Source organism: Elgaria multicarinata, chromosome 1 (assembly GCF_023053635.1).
Source record: "Elgaria multicarinata webbii isolate HBS135686 ecotype San Diego chromosome 1, rElgMul1.1.pri, whole genome shotgun sequence".
NCBI lineage: Eukaryota > Metazoa > Chordata > Lepidosauria > Squamata > Anguidae > Elgaria > Elgaria multicarinata.
In genome coordinates, this window is record NC_086171.1 from 132220489 (window position 1) to 132245187 (window position 24699).

A 24699-nucleotide genomic window follows, 5' to 3' on the forward strand; every position below is an offset into this window, starting at 1 on the left:
TACTTGGGAATAAACCCCATTTATCTTACTATTCAATAGCTGAAGCTTTCTGGCGGTTAACAACAATTAAAACCACAAGTACAGCATAAAATACAATACAAAATGTAAAAGTTTAAAACTACAGGATGAAAGCAAAACTAGAATAAAACCTAGCACCAATGCAGAGATTTAAAACACAATGGCAAAATTAAAACAGAGCTAAAAGACTAAAATGCTCAGGAAAATAAAACAGTCTCCACTGGTGCCGGAAGGAACACAATATAGGTGCCAGGTGAGCTTCTTGGGGAGCTCATTTCATAACCAGGTGCCACAGCAGAAAACATCCCCTTTTTTTGGTAGCCACTTACTTTTGAGGAGGCATGCCTAGGACATCACTAGCAAGTACATTGTTATCTATAGCATCTCCTTATAAAAAAGAATTCAAAACTGTTTCACAATATACATAATTTTAAAAACATCTCAATAACTAAACAATGCATTCATAATTCTTTACAGAGAGAACAAAAATAACAAACGGTGCTTCCAGATAGACAGCTCCTAGCACTACCAATAAAAAGGCACTGTGAAGGTAGTCTGTCTTTCCCTCCTTAACTGATTTTTTTGTGGTAAGAAAAGAAAATGGTGAAAGCATAGGTAAAACACAAGAGGGTTACAAATGAAAGATGATGCTGTACAAATCCCCCACAGAATTCCAGGGTGATTGTACAATAAAAGCCTCATCTGGTAACAACCAAAGAGTCTTGTGGCACATTGAGGACTAAAATATTTATTGTGGAATGAACTATTGTGGGCTAGAGTACACTTCACCAGATGCATGAAGTCTCCTCCTCTGTTGGGAGAGAAAGACAACCTCTAACCTAGGAAGAAATAGGAGCGAAACGAGCCTTTTAAAAAGGCTGCAAAGGGCACAGACAGCGATGTGGGTTTTCCAGAAAGTTTTGAATTAGAAAACTTTCCTATGCAAATTAGGCTGATTTGCAAAGGGTCATTTACCCCACAAAAAAGTCAATTTGCACTAGAATATTTTTTATGCCCCAGAGAGATCTAATTTAGCATGTTGATTTTACTTGCATTCAGTAAACATAGCTAAAAATTACACCACATGACCTTACCACAAGTATTTACTTGAAATATTTGAGGGTGGAAATAAAAGCACACTTAAAATGATTTAAATGTATATTATTTTTATTGGAACACTTCTAAAAATGTGAAGACAATAGCATGTACTTTACTTTCATTGTTTACATTTATGGGGGAGGAGACACTGAATACTGCTGACACACTCATCCAACTTTCCCCAACTTGGTGCCCTACAGTAGTGTTGAACTATAGCATGGTTGGGAATAATAGGAGCTTGAAGGGCAGCAGGTTGGGAAAGGCTGCACTAATTAATTTTTGCACCTAAAAGAACTGCACAAGACGTGTTAACAACCACTCATCTGTCTGAACAGAGTTCAACTTTCTTCTACTAAGGTTGTTTAGCCACCTTCAGTTTTTCTCCCACTACTTATCAGTTCCATTTCACACTGGGACATATCTGTTTTTCAATGACATATATGAATCGTCTCACATACCTGGTAGGGAGAAACACCTGAAAGACATTAATTACGACTTTGAAACTGCCAAGCTTGCCTAGTAATGGTTTTGCAATTGGCATCAATTCATTATTACTAGTTTCTGTGGAAAAATAAGGAACTGGAAAATGTTCCAAAAAAATTTATGGTTTGAAAAAATTTCATGGGGAAATTTTCCTCACTGGTGTTAGGACCACTCCTCAGTCACAAGTATTACAAAACCAGCATGAAGCACCCTCTGGCCTTAGTAATTGTGAAAGGTCTCTTCTCTGGCATAGTTGTCAAAGAATAAGTTCTTCTAGTAGGATTGTTTGTGTGAAATTTTCATATAGAATCTTGTTTTAAGTGACAATTAGTACTCAAAAATTATTTTTTCATTCATCACGTAACCAGATAATGTCTTGTTAACTCATCTATTTGCATTTACAATGGGTATCACAAAGTCCATTGGTTTAGTTACAAAATCACCTCCCACTCTACTAGTGTAACTAAAATGTCAGGAATTAACATTGAATAAATATTTCCTTCATAGGGATCAAATCAAATGTTTTTGCATTTCTGGTTTTAGCTTTTCTTAATTTGTCAGCTATCTTTACAAACTACATAAATTATAAGCAAATTGCTTCCATGTGTTCTGTGCTAATTAAGCTGTTTCTAACTGTAAAGGTGTTCTGTATTTACAGTTTTAAATGCAAATATACATACATTTTTTATAGATTGTTGATTCCAAACACACATCATTAAAAAGAAAAACAAACAGCAACTGTTGGCAGAAGCCATGTTTGTCATTCAGGCACAACCTTTTCCTTATAAAAACCTTAAGTCTCATGAACAAAAGAAGGCACATGTAAGTGCTTGCTTTTCTATTGTCTTGTGGGTATCGTAGTGCACACCAATAGAATAACGTGGACTCAGGGGGTTCCCTGTTCACACCACTAGAGAGTCACCCAATAGTTCCCAACAAACTGGGTTTCAAGATATTTGAATTACAGAAACATTTATGGTATTTCCTGATTACAAGTTTATAGCCCTTTGAAACTAAAATGTGCCGTGCGCAAAAGTAAGATGGCATGGTGCATAACAATCAGCTAGGAATGACATTCCTAGCCCCCTCAGAGAACTGCAGTTCAAGGGTGTGTTAGATATCTGAGACCTTATTTCCCATTATTCATGTGTTATTTATATGACTAATTGTTGTTAATGCAGAAGCAAAAGTGGAGGAGAAGCATTTGTAATGCAAAGTATGAATATTCTGGCTAGGTTTGGATATAAATCATTTGAGGAAGATGTTTTATGACTCATGCATAAAAATATCTTAACTGTAATGTAGTAAGAGCTACCAACCAGGCAATCTGCCTTTATTTTGTTGTAGGCACGTAGGTGGAAAAAATAGTAGTACTTTCTTTTGTAAGAAAATGTACAAGCTCAGCCTTCCCCAACATGGCGCCCTCCAGATGTGTTACAACTACGACTCCCATCATCCCCAGCCAACAAGCTGGCGTGATGCAGCCAGTGCCACACCAATAGGTCCAGATACAGTAGCCAATTCCACAAAAGTAAAAGTAGAAAGTAGCAAAAGTAGAAATTACCCCCTCCCAATCAGCAGCAGGTACAGCAGTGGATCATGGTCCCATAAATACAAATGTGACACATGGAATTCCATCAAGCTGAATAGGGACATCATCCTTACCATCAAGGCTTGGTCCACAGCTTATGGCCACACCAGGGGAACAGGGTTGTTGAAGTTTTGTCGATGCAGAAGCATGGAGGGGCTATAGAGAGTTCCCTTTACTTGAACTTTATGTGGAAAGCTGAATGAAATCTTTCCCTAGCTGCTTGAGCTGTAGAATGATGAATCCCCATTACTCTTTGAAGACATGCTAGCAGAGCTCAAGTGCTAGTTCAGAGAGATGTTCTCCACCTATTTCTGTATTCAATACCTTAAATATGCTTCCCTATGAAGCCTTCTGAGGGTATATAATCCTCCTTGCAGTCTCTTCTAAAGCCAAGTTTGGGTGGAAGGTAAGTTCACTTCTTCTACTTTGTTTCCACTGCTGCACATCACACCGAGCTTATTCTTTTGGTGTAGATGTCGAAGAGAGTGCACCCTGAGATGTGCTCATTTCTATGTTGAAGTCAATGGAGATTTCCCCACCTTTTATTTTTTTTAAGTGGGTGGGGAAATTTAGGGGGCTAACCAAGAAATAGTTTTAACTCTCCCCTTCTGGAGTGCCATGGTTCCAATCAAATCAGGGCCCCATTAGCTTAGATGAGACTAAAAATATAAGGCTGGCCTCAGCTACATGCCATGCTAGCATACTGTGTAGTTTGACCCTTATTTTCCAATTCATTGCTTTTTTTGTTCAAGACTCTTAACCTTAAACCCAGACACATGCTGGACATGGAGATCATACTATCCAAGACACCCTTTTAACCCTCATCATCAAATATGCAAATTGAAGCTGTTCAAGAAGAGGCAAAGGTTGGGCTACTCATAGGCTTCTTGCCTGACTTGGCAAGCATACACGGCTACTTGACTACCCAAACAGCAAAGGAGGATCAACCCCTACTAGGGATGGCATGTATAGTGTTTTTTGGCACATCCAAAACAGTGTTTTCAGTTTATCTCAGCTGGGTAGGAGGCTGTGTTAAGCTCAACAGCAAGTAATTGCATTGAGCAATGCAACAACAGTGTAAGTTCTGGGGAAAACCATAATGGCTGCATATTTGCCTGCCATCATCTTTGAATGGCTGAAGCTGAGCACTGGTATGGTTAGGAAAGAGGAGGTGAGGAAACCTGATACCTTACAGATGTTTTGGACTACAACTACCAGCATTCCTGACTATTGAGCTTGCTTGCTGGGGCTGATGGAAGTCAAAGCATCTGGAAGGCACTGGTTGGGGGAAGGCTGATTTAGGCCAGTGTTCAGGTTACATCTGTAGAAGACTATTAAAAATGTCACATAAACGAAGAAGGAAAGCTACAGAGACTACTGTGTGAAAAGCCAGGAATGCATTTTGCAATCCACAAAGTTTAGATCTGCCCAAAGATCTGCTTAGATCTAAGCCAGCAAATTTTTGGCTGGCCTTCCTCCAAAAGTATCTGGACAATGATAATACAACAGCATATGGGCCATCACTCTGCAATTAGCAGGGAAAGTAGAACAATTGGAATAGCATCCAGGGAGTCGTAGGAGGTAGGTGAACTGAGGCACAATGTAGCGTGAAGGTAGGACTTTGCTTAGCAATTTAATCTTGGTTTCCCTGTATGTCTGGAATCTCAAACCACGGTTTGGATTCCAAATTATGATTAGCTCAAACCATGGTATGGCATGCTAACATGAGCCAATGTTTCAAGAACCTCCACAATAGTTTATTCCCTTAGGCTCCTTAAAGCAATCAGAAATGCATACCCTGTATGCAAGCATTCAAAAAACCAAAAGTACAAAGGAACATATTTTCCAGCTACCCACAACAAAGCCAAAGCATGTACCACATAACATGCATAATGGATAGCAATCAGACAGTGGAATGAGCATTTATGAAATGTCTTAGGCTGCATCTCATTAATTAACAGACACAGAGGACAGCTAATTCATCTTTCTGGATTATTAGATTATGAACAAGGAAAGAGAGTCCCCTCCCCACAAGTGCTCAAAACTGACTCTTTTTAACAATGCCATTTAAAAGTGAGCTATAATAGCAATTTTTAAAAGAACTATAAAAATGTTATCAACTCAGTTGTATTCTGCTGGTGATTAATTCAAGCCCACAAAAAGCTGGCATGGCAAGAACCTCAGAAAGGAGACTTCTTTGTGTCAATGGCAGATTAAAGCAGCATTACTAGAATTATGTAATCCCTTTAAATGAGCTGAAAGAGGAACAGGGAAAAAGAAATTCAAATTCTTCTGTGTGCATACCAAGGCAAGGCATTGTGTTTCTTCCCACACACACCGCAGATTTTTTTGTAATGTTTAAACTACTTTATTTGAAGATTTTTCAATTACAAAAGAGTAATACATTAACCAACATTTCATTAACTGCTCACTGCAAACATAACCACCAATTTTCACCTACATATTCTCCTTTCAGAGTTACCAGAAATTGCATTCATGGAAAGTGCAACACACAATATATTACAAATTTGTGCCACTCTGCCCAACATTGCAGGGTGGGATGGGGTAGGGTGGTGGTTGTTTTTTTAACAAGTTTGCAATTGTCAGTATCACGACACAAATATAGGATTGAATCTAGAAGGCCTTTTATATGTCCCCTTTTTAGAATGAACATATACCAGAAACAGAAGCTATTTTCCCCAAGAAATCATCTTTCAAATTGGGGCACATAGTGACCCTAATTTACACAGATGTGTCCTTTATAAGGAATTAACACACTTCATCAAACCACCCTTAACACGTTATGCTTAAGGCATTTTCCTTGTGAAAGTAGTTGAACTTTGGCTATTGTTTACCAAAGTCTTATTAACTCACATTGCGTACTTGGAATATTCTCTTTTTCAAAGTACCGCACAAAACAGTAAGTGGGTTCAAGGCCATTGTTTATCCTGCAATGGACCTTATAGAGCTAAGGATCCTTGCCCAGAATTGTATTACTGTTATTGCTACATTTCTTACAACATCTACTAGGTTATTTCTTGTTAATATATTTTTTTCTGGAATATGAAGCTGTCTTGTCTCTACTTTAAAAGAGAAATCCCTCATATTGGTGGATGATGGATGGATAAATTCCAGTTTCATATCTCCTGATTCATGCAGCCCTTCAATTCCTTTGCCCATTTCATTACATATGACCATTACTCGAACCCATTAGTGTGAACACAGTTGTTTATACAGAAATAAGACAGCACATTTAAAGAAATTAAGGGGAGTCTCATTGAGGACTAGTGTAGAGCTATGATTGTGAGCTGAAGGTTTCCAGTTAAAATACCACTTCAGCCATAAACTCACAAGCCATTTTTCTCTTAGCATCATCTTTCCTACTGCCTCTACAATATGGTGTTAATAATACTAGTGTAGCTTCCTAAGGAATTGTAAGGATTACTGAGATAAAGTCTGTGATATGCTATGAACTTTCCAAAACAGTGCTACATAAATGCTAAGCATTATTATAATTATTTCAACAGTCAAACTCTTAATTTTTTTCCCCTTTTGCTTCCCCCCCCTTCAAATAAATTCAAAAAACCTACTTTTTGTCAATTTATGTATGGGTTTTATTCTGTATGTCCTAAAAGTAATTTTAAATAAAATAAATAAATTTGACCTAGAAATTTCAACAGTTTTTTTCAGGTTCCAAGTCTAAATTGCATGCCACAGGAATGGGGGGACACCTTACTTGTTCTAAGAAAACAATTCACATTCTCTTTTTACTCAAAGGGGCTGGAAGGCGGGGACCCAGAAAAAGCCCACGTGAGTCAAGAACAGTGGCCCCATCTATACTACTGTTGGACTGCCACTCAAGTGCATTACTAGTCTCAAAGAACTCCGAGCTTAATAAAAACAATTACACAGATGGATGCAGATACCAGCAGCATTCTGTATGCTGTCCTATCACTACATGACCACCTGCAGCCTTGCACTGTCCTGCTAGGTATTTCTGAAAACACCTGGGCAAGCTGTTTGCCTGAGATGCTAAGAGATAATTAGCAAATAAAACCGCTCCTGGCACCCCTTCAACATTAGTGTCGAGCCACAGCAGCAAGCTGGCACCTGGCAAAGAGAAATGCTAGATGCGATAATTCCAATTTACACATTCAGCACAACATTCCATCTGCCTGTCATCAGGAAACAGTTTCATATTCAGTGATAACACAGATACCCCGAAAGAATACCGTGTCCAATTGCTGACATGGAGATTCCATGTACAAAGCAGGGACCAGCTGCAACTGCTTTCTTTGCTCATATGGCAAGGGTTGTTTTACTATTGTAATAAGAAATTTGGAGCATGGGGTGAGTGGAAGAGAACCAGGTTTTAAAGGTAAATATACTGACAAGAGTAAACCATCAAGCAGGTCACTGATCAAGAGAGAAGGCCTAAACTGCAATTACAATTTCATTTATTTCTTCTAAAAAGAAATATACTGGTGATATAGAAACACAGCAATGAGTAGAACAACCGCAAGGAGTTATTTACCATAAACATGGACCTGAGAAAAATGCCAGGCTATCTAAAAGGTTGGAGATGAGGAATCAATATTGTCAGAAGTTGCCCAGAACTGTAGCTTTGGAAATGGCTCTGCACCCTTATTTTTTAGAAGAATTATATACCGTTCTGCATCTAAGACAGATTCCAGAGCAGTGAACATAAGGGTAAAACAATAAAAAGATTAACATACCATATTAAAATTGTTCTTTTCAAAACAGAATGCCAATAAAAACAATGGCTGGTTAATTAAGGAATGTTTCCTGGAATAGGACTGTTTTCAAGAGGCACTAGAAGAACACAGACCATAGGTTCATTTGGAATCACAAGGAACATCACCTCAGTGACCGGGCAGGTTGGTAAGGAAGAAGGTGCTCTCTCAGATATTCTAATCCCAAGTTGTTTAGGGCTTTGTGCACTAGTACTAGAACCTTAAACCTGGCCTGTAGACAATAGGCAGCCATTGTAGTTCCCTCAGCAAGGGAACCGCATGCTGCGGTTATTGTTCGATAGGTGGAGTTAGCTACACTAGAGAGTGTCATGGCTATTTTATTACTGTTGTGATGAATGGTGTCATTTACCAACCAAATAATATAGATGGGGCCGGGCTGTCCATTTAACCTTATCCAGCGAAGGGGGATTTCAGGAAGCAGAAGGTGAGGTTGAAGGTTTAATCCTCCCCTTCCGGTATATGGTGGTCCCAATCCAAATTGGGGCAACATGCACTTGCTCTGGATTAAAAAGCTAAGTTAAATGGTACTGTTTAGAGTCAGCTACATCGTACCCAATTGACATGCAAAGTTTGCCCCTCAGACAGCAAATCTACAAAGGTAACATGGATACCATGCAATCTGGACTAAAGGTGTTGGACCATCTGCGGAGGTGGTGCAAGAAGCTTTTCTCCAGTCTATTCGTAGTTTTCCTACATGTGTGTTTGTTTGTTTTTTTACTTTATTACGATCCATAGATCCATCAAGGGAACTACATGTGTTTTGGATTCTAAGCAGTGAGTTCTAGGACCTGGCTAGTTTGAGCCTTTGTATTTGGTTATACTATTCTGATGCTGTAGGGTTTTTTTCAGCCATGTAATGATATCTATGTTTCTGCATGATGACACTGGTTTGGAACAAGATATATGCAGTGTTTTTCCCCACCAGGCATTGACAATGATGGGGTCTAGTCAGGCTAAATAGTTGTTGTTTCAGAGAATTAAGGATTTTTTCCCCAAAATATGCAATCTCTAACAGATAAAACCTGTTCCCTGTTATTTGTGGGTGAGAATTCCAATTATGGAAGTAAGTTGGCAAAATATTTGTGGGTGAGAATCCCAATTATGGAAGTAAGTTGGCAAAATACATAGAAGTGTTAAATCTTCCTAAATATAAGTGTGATCCAACATAGCTGCACGTTTATGCCATTTTGGGATTGGATCAGTTGAGTCTGTTACACATGCCTTATTCGCACAGAATCCTGCCTTCCCTTGAACAAGCCCATTTGCTTCTCCTCCTAGTACAAGCAGTTAACAAAAAGAAATAGAAATCGTACAGTGATATCCAAGCCCTAGATCCCAGTTTGTTGCTCCCAAACAAATCAGTATTCATAAGCCAAGAACAAACCCTGGTTCACAATCTTGCTTTGTAAGGGGAACAACAAACCAAAATCCAAGGTTCAGACAGAATGGGCCTGTTCAGATGCTAAGCTATGGTTAGACCACTTTTTGCAGCAAACGGTTAGTGAGCATATTTCAGTGGTGGTTATATAGCCACCATGGTTAGGAATGGTTCACAGACACATTAAGTCATAGTTCACACAACATGTTAAGCCATCATATTTAGCACAAAATGCTTAACCACCATGGCTTAGCGTGCTGTCTGAACAGGGCCAATGACAAGCTTTCTATTTCTGGTTAATCTATCGCTCATGCTAGTGGGAGGAACAAGTGGGAGCAAAGAGGCACCAGCACATAATTTGCTCACTGTTCTATATGAACAGTTCATATAGAATGTTCTATATGAATCATAAATGTTCATATAGAACAGTGAGAAAATTGTGTGTTGGTGCCTCTTTCCATGTTATGCAGGGATCAGATTGAAATTATAAGATGTAAGAATATCTTTGAATGACTTAACTTGATGTTTTATTTCTGCAAATAATAGATCAAGTTTATATATGTGTGTTGTAACAAGAATAAGACTAGAGAAATGCTGATTAAATGTTCTAAATTTTGATTTTAATGGTATTTATGCTGCTCTATGAGCATAATAAATATATGAATTATGACTTCAAAATAAGGGCAATTAATATTGACTGGCACACCACTTCTATATTCAGAAATCAAAATGAAATTCTATGAAGTATTGCTGAGTTTTCAAATATCTCATACCTATTTGAACTCTAAATACAAAATTCTAAAACAAACAGCACTTTCAGATTTGTTTTATGAAGTTCCCAATGAAAACTAGAGTTCTGGGACGAACCCACCAAATTAGTTGAAATCACACAATCATGTGTAGAAATGGCAGGAAGACACTACTGAACCTTTCCTCCTTCAACTGTTTTTCTACTCAAAATGCTCCCAGGTCACCAGAATCTTTTCCAATATGGCTAGAAAAGATGAAGGGAAGTGATATTGGAGAGACAGCCAAGGGGGAAAGAGTTAAATAGCCTCCCCTATCCATACAAACACAAGAACACATGCACTTTAGCATGCTACCAAGATGCAGTTTCATACTCTGTTTTGTAAGGAAACATGTGTATCCCACTACAGCACCGACTCCCTCTGAGTTTGAAGAGACCTATTTCTGACTAGGGATGCCCAGGGCTGCAGCCTAAAGTTACCAAATTATAGCAATCAATTAGAATTGAAGAGTTATCAGTTTTACTCTAATTAAAAGCTGTAATCGTTTGAGGGAGGTTGGAGGGATGACAATTTATACGAATTATAAATTTGACACATTAAGAAAACATCCTTGAACCATTAGAATAGAAGCCAAGTAGGAACAAATTTCATTTTCACCTTATTTGTTTCCTTGGTGCCATTTGAAACAATTGTTTTCTGCCTTACAAAGAGGTTTCAATTTTCTATCCTTCCATGTGAACCTGCCTTAATCGGTTGAACAAAAGTACTCTAGGTAAAATGATTCCTTCAGTTGCCTTAGCTACAAATCCCCATAGTATACTATAATTGAAATCTACTCACGTAAGTTAGGAATAATTAGGACCCCAAATTAAGCCAAATAGAAAGTTAATTCAAACAGTCAGCTGCTGTCATTTAAACGGTTACGGGTTTTTTACTGTTGCTTAACATCTCTGAATGTGTTAAAAATGCACCTTTGCTTGTTGCTCAGCATCACAGTGATTTACTCAGATCAGAAATGGGGTCGCCAGTGCTGTCGTGTTGCCACACCCTGATAAAGTTCATTCTCACTAAAGGCTTCCCACTCGCTGTCAGGTGATCTTTGCTATGAGCCCATTAACAGCTCTCAGGAGAGAATGAAATGCAGTAGCTCTGTGGTAAATAAAGTAGGTATCCCACAATATACTAGGGCTGCGATCAGGCAGCAGACAAAAAGCAACAAAACAAACCACCCTACATTAGACGAAAGCTAAGGATTAAACAAGCTTCCTGACAGCTGCAAAGTACAATAAGAAAATGCTATGGTGTATGGGGGGGAAAGCATCTTGATGATTCCGCAGTCTGGAAATAATGTTTGCTACAGCTCTAGTGGTCTCACAATAAAGTACAGTTAACTTAACAGAAACCTGCATATACTACTTACTCTATCATGCTGAACTCAACGCTAATGAACATTAAAAGCAATTAATCAAAAAGATACATGGTTAACTATATTTTGTCATGTCGTAGCTCAGTTTAATGCTCCCATGGGGAAATGGATTGCAGTGGTGAGGCCAAAGGGGGCAGATCACCTCTGGTAAAGTAAGGTTGCATCCAATGAGGAAAGATCCCACCCAACAGGCAAGGCCCTGGACAGATCACATGGCAGGTATTGGCTGGAATTCAGTCAAGAAGAGCAGCTGTCTCAACAACATTCAGAAGCCTACTGCAGCCTTTATGAATTGCCTCTCTTATAATACTAGAACCTGGGGTCATCCTATGAAGCTGATTGGTGGGACAATCAGGACAGAAAAGAAAATGCTTCTTCTCACAGAGAATAGTTAAGCTATGGAATCCACTACTACAAGATGAAGTAATGGCCACAAATTTAGATGGCTTTAAAATGAGATTAGACAAATTCCTGGAGAAGAAGACTATTAGAAAGTTTTTAGAATGTTTTTAGGATGTTTTAATCATGTATGTAATCAGTTTTTAATGTGTTTTATATTCATTGTTGCTCCCTGCCTCGATCCACGTGGACAGGTGGGTAAGAAATATATTATTATTATTATTATTATTATTATTATTATTATTATTATTAGTGCCGATGGCTATACGCTACCTCCTGCACCATTGGCAATATGTCTATGTACACCACTTGCTAGGGAGCATGGGAAGGAGGGTGCTGTTGCACTCATGTCATGCTTGTGGGATTCCCATGGGCAGCTGGTTGGCCTCTGTGTGAACAGAATGCTGGACTAGATGGACCCTTGGTCTGATCCCGCATGGCTTCTCTTATGCTCTTATTGAGGTTGGCAGGTCTGGACCTGCTGTTAACCCTGATCCATTTTCAGGAGCTGTCTGCTTCTTATAGGGCCACTGGTTGATTCTGCAGCAGCTGTTTCGAATGGTGTGGGCGCAGTAAGGGCTGTCCTCTGAACCCAAGGTCAAGTCATATCTTCTAGATTGTAAGACACAGATGATCAGCTACTGGATAAAGCCTCTTTCCCCTACTCAGTGCTAGATGGTGAAATTAAGGCCAGAGAACATGACGCATGAATATACCAAGTAAACAAAAGAACATCAGAAGTGCCATGCTGGATCAGACCAAGGGTCCATCTAGTCCAGCACTCTGTTCACACAGTGGACAATCAGCCATTGGCCAGGGATGAACAAGCAGGACATGGTGCAACAGCACCCTCCTGCCCATGTTCCCCAGCAACTGGTTACTGTTCCCCAGCACACAGGCTTATTGCCTCGAATACTGAAGACAGCACACAACCATCGGGGCTAGTAGCCATTGATAGCCTTTGCCTCCAGGAATTTATCCAACCCCCTTTTAAAGCCATCCAGATTGGTGGCCATCACTACATCTTGTGGTAGTGAGTTCCAAAATTTAACTATGTGCTGTGTGAAGAAGTTTCTGCACTCCTTAAATGATGTGGTTATGCTGCAGGAACAGGCCCAGTGTTCTCTTGAGTCCTTTAAAGAAGCACTGCAATTCAAAAAAATATTATAGTTTTAGAATGCAGACATATTCTAAAAGGCCAGGTATTGTTAAGTGTCTTGAGCTCAGGAAGTTATTGTAGTGTTACAATATATGCAGACTTAAGTTCAGATTGCTTAATTCTTTTAAATTTAATTCTCACAGTCTTTGTTTTAACAAAAACTTCCTAAACAATGTGTCTGGTACGGAAATTATTCAGAACTGAATCTGAAGCTTACCCATAATTCATTTGACAACAGGTTATACAGATTATGAAGGCCAAACCCAACAACCTTTTAAATATATGAAATCAAGTTTGTATGTATTACTTTGTATTTTATGATTTGCAGTTGTGGTTCTATTTTGAACCACCCTGAGTATACTTCAGTGTAGATAGGCAGGACAGTAATAATTAAAATAAATGAAGAAAAGTAAGTTTTGAATACTCCATCCATCCTAATCGGCAATAACCTGCACCACAAACCGCCAATTTGCCCCTCACTACTTTCCATGCTCCAACCTCTTTGCATGCCAAATTCATCTGTTGCAAATTAAGTAATGAAAAGGGGCAAGAAACAAACTGTACTTTTCTGTTTACTAAGAGAAGATTTATCTCAAACCCACTGAAATGTGTAATCAGTTCTAAATGGCCACAAAACCTCATTTTCCCAAACAGAATTATGATACTGAATATGCATTTGAATTTGGACTATATGATTAAAATTCATTTTAGAAACATCTTGTTCCAATAAGATTCTCATTTGACAGGGGGGGTTTAAAAGCTATCTGTGGCACAAACACAGGAGGAGAGGGGCAACTCTCCATTCTAAGTGGACATGACAAGGTAAAAAAACCGTACACAGTCAGATCAGCCTTCCCCAACATAGGGCCCTCCGTATGTATTGGACTGCAACTCCCATCATTCCCAGCCATATATAGCTTTTAGTTTGTTTTCCACCACTCTTGCACAATTGGGAGGGTGTGAGGTAAAAGTTGGATGGAAAGAATTTATTTTGCACACCTCATTACAAAACAGCAGGGTAACATCTACAAGCTACCTTTCTTACCACAATCTCAGTCACCCACACACCTACATCATCTCTCTGAAGTCGTTGGAGCATAATGGAAAGGAGGAAAGTCTTGCTTTTTCTTCCTTAAAATAACATTACTAATATCACCTGTGCATAGACAAATTGTCTGCATATACTGAGAACAGAGATCTATCCAGTGAGCTAACAGAGATACAGCTATATTTCAAAGAAAGCCTGTAGATAGAGATAAGGAAAATACAAAAAGCTCTAGCACAATAGAATTTTCAGAGTTAGCAGAGAAGCTCAGGTTCCCTTTTGATACAGAGAAAATTTGAGACCCTCTCAAAACCTTGGGTAGCTGTGTTTATTTAAATCAGCAAGGTTTTTGTTTTGCCTTGAGAGGTTCTGGATTACTGCTGATTTGCTTATAAGAATTACATGACCTAAAAATTTCCTCCCCACTTTTTTTGCTAACAGAAACATTTTAAAAACAAAATCAGATGCTAATCATAGCAAATGGAAGGCGTTATACAGTGTTACACATGTAACATTCCAATGGTCAGCAACATCTTGCCACTTGATGAATCTGCCAAGCTCAATAATTTTTTATCAGAGGGTAAACTAAGCCTAAAAAAGGTGGACAAAAGTGATTAAGAGGGAATATCTGACTATGATTAGATGAATTTTTATTCCTTTTAAGACTTGTATCGGAAACAAAATTTTGCAACATCAACAAACTGTGCACAATGTGGAATTCTATGTGACGCCCAGTCTGCTGTAGCAAAACAAAGGGCTCATCAATACCTAAAGATGACTATTTTATTGTATCACAAGACTTTGTATAATGTGATACAAATTAAATTCTCACTTATTTTAAGGCAATCACCACAAAAGCAGGGTACAGTGGTGCTTAGGGTGACCATATGAAAAGGAGGACAGGGTTCCTGTATCTTTAACAGTTGCATAGAAAAGAGAATTTCAGCAGGTGTCATTTGTATATATGGAGAACCTGGTGAAATTCCCTCTTCATCACAACAGGAGCTATACTAGAATGACCAGATTTAAAAGAGGGCAGGGCACCTGCAGTTTTAACTGTTGTGATGAAGAAGGAATTTCACCAGGTTTTCCATATATACAAATGACACCTGCTGAAATTCCCTTTTCAATACAATTGTTAAAGATACAGGAGCCCTGTCCTCCTTTTCATACGGTCACCCTACTAGTACATGTAAGTGTTCTGGAAGTTGGTAGATAAACATATGTTTTTAGCCCTCAAAACCAATGAGAACTTGACTAGCCAATATATCTTTGTAGGTAACAAAAAGTGTTTAATAATGTAGAAATAAAGACCCTATAGTACAGCCAACTATTTAAACAACAAGGCACTATTGTTGGAAAAAGATATATGTAATTTGCAAAGGGACTTCAAAGTTTATTCTACAGTTGTGGTTTATTCATATGTTTTTATTATTATTATTACATTTATACCATGCCTTTTTTCCTCTTGAAAACTTCCAAGGCAGTTTAATCTGTTATTTTATCCCACAGTATCTTGCATTTCACACTAAACCCTTCTCCTGAACTCATTTATTAGGTAAGTAAATTCCACTAACTTCAGTAGAACTTTTAATTTAATCAGAATGATCATTCCAATCCAGTGTTGATGCAGGCATTTCCCTATCACCTTATATACTAGGACCCTGATTTTTATTTTACTCTACATGGTATTCACTTTTGTGTGGCTCTCATATTACACCCCCACAACTACACTATAAAGACATAGCGTTTGTATGTCATCCATAAGATTTGCTGTGTTGTAGGCTGAATTTACCTTTATGTCTGAACAACATTTCTTAACCTTTCACCTTTTTGTTTTTCCCCATTTTGTCATGTTGCTATCTTCAACTACTTCCAAAACATTTCTACAAATAAAACGTTCTCCTTAAAAATAATAATCTCCCAAGCATCATGCTGGGAGACCACTCATTTTAAACAGGAGTTGTCTGACACAAGCCTTATGAAGGTGACTGAAATGTAACCCTAAATCTTCAGGCAATATAAAACAAATGCCAAATCTAGACTAAAAATGGCAATAAAGTCTCCTTTAACCAACTGTGTCTAACCAAGGTAGCTAAGCCAATTCAATATCATCCTAGTGACTGAGTGTGGAGCTATTCCTTTGAAGATTGAACAAGGTTATCACAATGAAATGTGGTAAACTAAAGCAATACTTTAGAGGGCTACAGAAATATAACATCTGGCCTAACACTAGCAAATTATGTTTCAACCTCTTCACTGGACAATTTTCAACATCCTTTCCTCTTTTTCTGTAATTCTATGGCGCCCTAATTTTTGTTTTGTTTTTTAAAAGGGGGGATCCTGCCAGGAACAACTAAATTATGCAGCCCCTTTTAATTCAAGATATAGAATGATCAGACTCAAATCATGAGCAAACTTTATTTAATACATACTTTGACAACCAATAGCAAAGATTTTAGTTAAGACACTAATCAACATTTGTTTCAGTGAAACACAAAGAATGACAGCTCACAAACTGAGATTGTCAGAATCCTTGTATTCTCTACCCCTAGGCAGTTTTCTAGCATATTACCAAAAAAAAAATCGTCTTTTCTTTCATATATCTAGTTTTATTAGAGTGTTTCCATAAAGGAAACATACAAAAGGATACAGGTTGCATTCTTTCAAAAACATACAGATGCACGTTGGGTCTTAGTACATATTCTTGTTGCGGATAATTAAACACTTGCTTTAGCATTTATAATAGTCTCTCATGGGGAATATCCAAGTTCAAATCCCAGCTCATCCAAAAGCTACATTTGGTTGACCCTAGCCAGTCAATATACCGTATTTCAGCCCAAGTTACTTGACAGGGTTGTTGCGAAAACAAATTACGATAACCCCATGTTTGCTACCCTTGAACTCCCTGGAGGAATGGCGGTACACAACGGGATTTTAAAAAATAAACAAACACAATCCGTGTTACCACTGATCAAGCGCAGCATCTACTTGACAAAAAGCCTGAAGGCTGTGGCTTTGTGTGTACTTGCATCTGAAGTAGCTGCATGGCATTAGCTGACCCACAGTCATCTCATTTTGCTGAATAACTTTGGCCAAATCAAATGGGTTTTGAGAGGGCAGTAGCAATATCTCTTGGATATCTGGAGCCTCATTACTATGAAGAAGAACAGTACAAATTTTTAACAGAATGGTTTATTCCCCTATTTATCCATTACAATTATTTTGGAGGTTAGATACTTGCTATTTCATATTTCAAAATTCTGATGTGTTATTTTAAAAAATCATATTACTTTAATAAAATAAGCAACAAAGGGTGCAATCCTATGCATGCTCAGACAGAAAAAACTCCTAAGGCTGGCTGGGGCATGCTGGGAGTTGTAGAAATTTTTTTTTGTCTAAATATGCAGAGGATTGCAACCAAAGTAATTTGAAAGAGATGGAAAATTGACAACATTAATGTCATTCCTTTTTAGAAAAAGTTATTCTGCTTTTGAATCATTTCTTTTCTTTGATATCTTCAGATGTGTTAACTATTTATGATTGAAAAAGATTGCAAAGTCTCATCAGGTACTTCCCCTAAAACAATATCTTACCAGTGGTGATCAATAAATGTACCAGAAATATGGGTAATTCTCTGAACGTTTTCTCCTGTCTTCCACTGTCCAGGTTGTTCGCTCAACACATACAGAAAGAGTAACCAGCTTTGACTGGATATGTCACGAAACAGAAGTGTCTCCAATGCATGTTTCGTATTGAGCTAGTTGTGGTGTAGCGGGGTTAGAGTTTTGGATTGGGACTTGGGAGATCCAGGTTCATGTCCCCACTTGGCCATGAAGCTCACTGGATGACATTGGGTCAATTACTGACTCTCAGCCTAACCTACCTCACAGGGTGGTTGAGAGGATAAAATAGAGAGGAGGAAGACCATGTAGCCACCTTGCATTCCTTGCAAGAAGAAAAAAGGTGGGAAATAGATGTGTAATAAAAATAAAATAAAATAAATGTTTTGAGACAAAATGTGGCTTTTGTATGGTGAATACCAACTGTTTCTCAGTTATTCCAAAGAATCCAGATTGCGTTTTCCCAGTTACCAAATCCACGCCTGGAATATCACCTTCCTCTGCACTCAAAATGCAGGGTACAGTTGCTGGAATGTGTACACCACTTTCCAAAATGGCAATCACAAGTAATAACTGCAGCAGTGAGTGTGATCTGGATTTTGGCTTGTGTTAACATCACAGGCATCTATTGGATCAATATCTGTGAAATCAGTGTCGTGACAACAGTGCCTCCTACTATTCTGAGACGTTTAAATGCCTTACTCCTCCAAGACGAGTAATACCTTAAAATTACCTTAAATACCTTACTCCTTCTCGAAAACTGCAGCACACATCTCCACTAATGAGGAAGAACTCCATCTCACCCTACACAGAGAGGCTCATTCCCTGCCATCCCACCCCCATCACAGGGGGACAAAGACATCACTCCACTGATACTATTTTAGTGTTTAGAGTAACAAGGCATCTATTCCTGGGAATTAAGAAATTGTGAAAGGGTTTCTTGGCTTGAAAAGATGACATTGCAGATAAAATCACAACCTTTCCTGATCCAGCATCTGCCTGTATAACTCCACGCAATGGATTTAGGCAATTTTCACAACAATGAGATCGCTGTCTCATATTTTCATTGTGGGCCATTGAAGGCACAAGTACAAAGGAGTCAAATCTGTGGCAAGTCTTGAATTGGTGACCCGAGAGACGTCAGGTAGGAGTTCAGCCTTTAACACCACCCATTTCTACACAAAGCAGGTAATTCCACACTAGCTAAGGAAGCTTCTCCACACCAATAAGACATAGGAGGCCATAGGAGGTCAGAGTTGCTTTGCTTGCTATAGACAGCATTTGCTTTCTGCCCTTGCTTTGTTCCACCTCAACTGCACCAGATCCAATATCCTGATTCCTTCACTGTATTTAAGGAATTCACAAAGACTGTGAGATTGCATGATTTCTTCTTCGTGTCCCCTCTTCTATTCAACACACCTTCACCCCATGTTCACCTTTGCTCTGGTTGCTTTTTCCACACATATTTTTGTCTGGTACAGAACAAGCCACCACTGAGCCTATTACACATTTGTTAAGTGGAAAGACGACGCCTTGCAAGAATATCCAATAAAATAAGATTCATTTCCCTGCTTTGGCTTGAAGCTACCTCCACATTAGTATTCCCTACCAGAATAGAGAACCACAATATTTGATTTATTTTAAGAATTTGTAATTAATGTGGCTCCATTCTGTCTCCTCTTCCCAATTTCTTTCCTAGTTTTCTTTTAAGTGAGAAGTGTAGGCTTTTTTGAAAGAATTCAATTCAGTGCCGAAGCATCAAACATTGCTTCCGGCAACTGCTGGCTACTAAAAGCAAGAAAAATAAGAGATGAGAACAACATGAATTTGAAATGCTACAAATGGAAATGAAAATTAGCTTGAAAATGGTGGAAATTCATCATTTCACTTTTTTCTTCCCTAAAGTTATACAGATGATATTCTTCTTGCTAAATACTGCTTGTTAAACAGTTCAAGCTTGACATCTTTTTTTCCCTTTCTTCTTCCAGATCTTATCCATACTACTTGATGCTAAGCTCAAATATTTATCAAAGTATCGCCGAGATAAGACAGGATGTATGTTTCTTTCCACAGCTGTGCTAACAGTATATCACTCATATTCAGATATTTGTTCTGGGAACTTTCATGAGCATGCCCAGATCCCTTACGAAGAATAGTTTCCCCATAACTTTCAACAGAAAGTGATAACTACATGCACATCCTCTATGCATTTCACTCCTCCACTGAAATGGAAGGGAGCCCCAGAGAGCTTTGGCTATGGGGTGGTATATAAATGTAACAAATAAATAAATATAAATAGATAAACAGGAGCCGAAGGAATGGTGTACACTTGCAGGACGTCCCGTATTAAATTCCTGTAGTCTCCACTTAAAAGTTCAGGTAGCAGAAGATGGGTAAGACCTCTGCCTGACACCCTGTATTGGCCACTGTCAGCCAGAATATATAATACTGGTTGAATAAACAGTCTGATTTGATTTAAGATAGTTTCCTATATATCTAATGCTGCTGTAGTATTTTAAAGATGTTTAGATATTTCCTATTACTAAAACAACCATAAAGTGAATGCTTTTTGAAAAGGACTCACAGTCATTAGTCAGGTCAACTAGTGGTTATATGTAGGCACCTAAGTTTCTAATTCACTTTTAACTTCTGTATTTTGCAAAGGCGGCTGTATAAGAACATCACCTCTCATTTGTAAACTGCACTTCCACAGGAAAATCAAATTTCATCCACTGTATGCAACAATCTCTGACAAATCACAAATTACCATTTAATGAAACCACAAATGAGAAGTGTGTATTTCTGGTCAGATTTGGCCTTCCAACACCCTACTAACTCAGTAGGAGGAGGTGGGGGGAGGAAGGTTTTAAAAGTTGGTCAGGCAAAACAAGCTTTCGAAGGGCAACATCCCCTGAGAGAGATTGCTGGTCTACATTCCGTGAAATCTAAATTGGAGTTGCTACTATACTTTTTTTTTATCTATTTCAAGCCCATGAGCCGTGTCTTCGAACAGAGCCAACATTAAACTAAATAGATATCAAATGTAAAAGCTTTTTGCAAGATATTCACGGAAGTAAATAGTGGTGTTTGTTCTTCAGCATGCTTCTGGGAGAGGGATCACTTGGCATTCTCTGCCCTTTAGTTATCTGTAAGGGTTGACACCTCATCCACAGCACATTGGCACTCACAGATCTCCTACCTTCTTCCCCAACACATTATGAAGAGCAGAGGACTGGAATGAGGGGTGATACTGACAAAAGAGATAACAGCAGGATTCGTTATGTAAAACAGTATTCACAGTTCCATGGGGAGGGGGGAGGGCACTGTGGAGAGTTGTGAGCAGAGAGGGACACTGAGAATCCTGATTATGATTTATAAACTCAATGTTCTTAAAGCACATTAGCAGAGAACTGAAGCAACGAACACTGCCAATTAGAATTAGAGGCTGCAATCCTATGCATACTAACTTGGAAGTCGGGCCCATTAAATTCCATGGAACGTTTGAATAAATATGCATAAGATCAGACTGTTAGATACATATATTATTAATTACCCTGTCCTTCTTTCAAGGATCTCAAGGCAACATAATGGGGCTACTGCAATTTATCCTGACAACAGCCCAGTGATGCAGGCTAGGGTGATAAGAGAGTGAGTGACACAAGGTCACTTGGTGAACTAAATGTCAGAGAGGGGTTGTTCCAAGTCCAGCCCTCCATTCACTGCACCACATTGGCTTCATGTTTAGTGATGTACCACTCTGTCTCTTAATTATGGAAGCTGTGGTGGGTAAAAGGTATACCAAGAAGGTACACCTGCATTTTAAAGGCTGTAGCTAACCTACCAACTTTTTGGGTTTTTAATAAAATATCTTTTGCAGCTTGGCTAGTCTGACAATTCCCTACAGATATTTAAGTGACGCTTAGAACAATATCCAATTTTCATGCACTTCCAATATATGGTTGCACTTTGAGGAGTACAACTCACCAGGTACTGCTACCATCAAACCTCCATTCATTTAAGTGGAGTTTACAGGGAATGAATGAAGCCTGAACAGCAGCTTTGCTTGGCAGATTATGCCATCAAACTGCCATGCAAGCGTAATGCTGAAGCCGGTGTTGTAGGGATGTTATGCAGCCGGGAAAGAAAGAAACAACTACCGTATTTCTTCGATTCTAAGACGCACTTTTCCCCCTAAATTAACAGCTCTAAAAATGGGGTGCGCCTTAGAATCGATGGCGTCTTAGAATCGAAGAAATATGGTAAGTTTGTGACACCAGTAAAGCAGAACAGTTTTGTTCTAAAAGAGAAACAGAAGCCTATTCCTTACTTGCTAATTTAAGTCTAGTCTTAGGTACTGCATGTAACAGTAGGTAAATACATTTTCAAACTGCAGTGAGATTTAAGTTGATGGTGAACTGACCCACTTTTAATTTTACTTACCCAGTTCTGAAAATTATACAGCAGATTTACCACTAATGACTTGCCACAATATTACTAATAGGACTGGCAAGTAAGAAAGCTATATGAGTACCAATGGCCCTCTTGTCCATCCATAGGAAGTTGCAATAGCTTCTGTTTATATAACTTGCAGTTTGCTGGTATTCAAGGAAAGCATTTGTGAGTGGGCTAAAGGAGGGGAGTCCAAAAATAAACCACCAGCTACTCAAGGACAGTCATCCTGGCACTCCATTCGCCAGACTGGATGCTCCACTGTCATACAGCAATTAATCATTTATAGATATTCTTTTTTAAAAGAAAATATGGGGCTATTTAGTTTTTATGGCAACTGCTTCACAGACAAAGCAAAGTGTAAAAGCAGAATAGGTGGCAAATTCCTTCACATGTATCCTTAAACAATCAAACACTTAAACCACAGAACGATGACTTAAAATTATACATGAAAAAGATATTCATAAGAAGAGGGGGAAATGGTACCTAAAAAGGAACAGAAAACACACACACACACACACACACACACACACACACAGAGGAAGTTTAACCCAACAATACACCATGAAAATAAATAAATTATATATCCACATACTATAATAATACTGGTTAATAACATTCGGATACTGAAGAAAAGAATGAACTCCAAACATTTCCAAAATTTTCTTCATATGCCAAAATGTACGCCTGAGTGGCAACCTGCTATCAGAGTATATTTGAAGCGCAAATATGGACCATCAATTTCTGAATCGGATTATATTGTCATTTTGGACATGTAGGGACTTTCATATGTAATCCATCAAATTTTATTTTTGTAGTTTACTCTTTTAAGTTATACTTGAACTTATCTTACCTTCTGTACACTGTAGGAAGCTGACTATCAGAAGCAGCCAAAACCTTTTCATTCTGCAATCAGAAGCCACCATTATTGACCCCCCTTTTAAAGTATTTTCTTTTTATTCCGTAACGATTCCAGTTATAAATGTCCAGCGTCATTCAAGTGGGTGGTCTACATCATTGATCTTCATAACTGGGGAGAGAAATGAAAATGAAAACTATTAACTTGTGTCCACCACTGTAACATTTTTTTTTTAATGACACGTAGAGATCAGATTCTTGTTGACAAGAAAACTGGCCGGGATTGGGGGGGTGGGGGAGAAGAGAACCGACAACTGTCCACCTCAAGTTACTGTCCAAAGAGAGTCCCCTCTCCTGGAAATCATGAGAAGAAAGAAGGACGTGTTAATGATGCTGGCATACTCCTGTGAGAAGCAGAGAAGCCAGGAAAGTAGATTTCCAGGAAGTCTCAAGTTAAAACATGGTAAAGAAAACAAAAAGAAAACCCACAACATTTGTACAAAGAAAGTAGGGCAGCTGCCAAAAGAAACTAAGCAGGAGGTCTCTCCGCCACCGTCTCTTTGCTTCCCATTTGCAGCAGTGGTGCCACCCTCTTTGTTATGTATGGCTCAGCACCCACTCAGACAAAAAAGCAGAAACAGCACCGATACAATCATCAGCTCCTGCTCCCTAGACCAGCAGGTGCCAAATTCAAAATATGTCTTCTGTGATGGCATGACTTCTTGAGAGTCAAAAACAAATAATCAACGTCTTGATGGAAATCAGTTGGCACGGACAGCAAGGCATAGAATTGCTGCTTACACCTTAGAATTTAACGACTGCCAGAACACGCTAGAGCATTATTGAAGTAATAATACTGTAAAGAATGTCTCTGAGGATAGGCAGACTATCTCCCCTGGATAAATAGTTGATAGATCAAATATGCACACTCCTGGGATTAGAGGAACTTTCATGCAGGCATTTATTTATTTATGTATTTATTTATTTAGAAATTAACCACTAGGCCAGCTTTCCCACAAATCCAAATGAGCTTCCTTATTAATATGACAAGAGTGCAGTGCAAACAACTATGCTTTACTGCAGAATGCGCCTGCCCAGAAAGCCATACAGAAACTAAAAACTGTTATGTGTCCATTTCTCTTCTCTACCTTGAGACGCAAACGGCTTTCTACAGCACAGGGGGAAGCCAGGCACGAGGTATTTCTGGGAACTTTAATCTCTCTTTCAAGACAACGCCTACTGCTAAAGCTACAAAAGAAACCTTCCAAATGCAAACAAATAAGTCTGCAATGTTGTTCACAGACAAAACAGCTCTGGTGGCCCTTGTTTTGCTCACTACTTTGCCAAAGAACAGCAGAGTCAAACCAACAATGTAAGCTCCGGAGTTGCTCTTTTTTGAATCCTGCAAGCAGCCGCGGAAAAGCTCAGTCCTGCCAAATTCACCCTGCTGTTGTTTGTGTCTCTAAGTCAAGCCACATGCAATAATGCCATTACTAGAGATTACTACTACCATACCTACAGGTTACAGCCCCAGTAGTTCCCTGGACCTGGAATTGAAGACATGAGTTTGGACCTCTTGCTACAATGAACTGACATGGTTGCTTTGGCAATTGCGGACTCTTGCTGCAAGGTTTTCAAAGGGAAACGG

At 38.7% G+C, this 24699-nt stretch overlaps 1 protein-coding gene across 11 annotated transcripts in view; it reads right to left on the minus strand.

Annotated features, from left to right (window-relative positions):
- ADGRL2 (adhesion G protein-coupled receptor L2) overlaps nucleotides 1–24699 on the minus strand; it is a 231313-nt gene that overhangs the window by 157173 nt on the left and 49441 nt on the right. For all 11 annotated transcript variants that reach the window (XM_063137019.1, XM_063136942.1, XM_063136949.1 and 8 more), the window contains exon 2: nucleotides 23047–23223. In XM_063137019.1, coding sequence (XP_062993089.1) covers nucleotides 23047–23119 — 73 coding nt within the window. In that variant the 5' untranslated portion in view covers nucleotides 23120–23223. The remainder of the gene's footprint in view (nucleotides 1–23046; nucleotides 23224–24699) is intronic.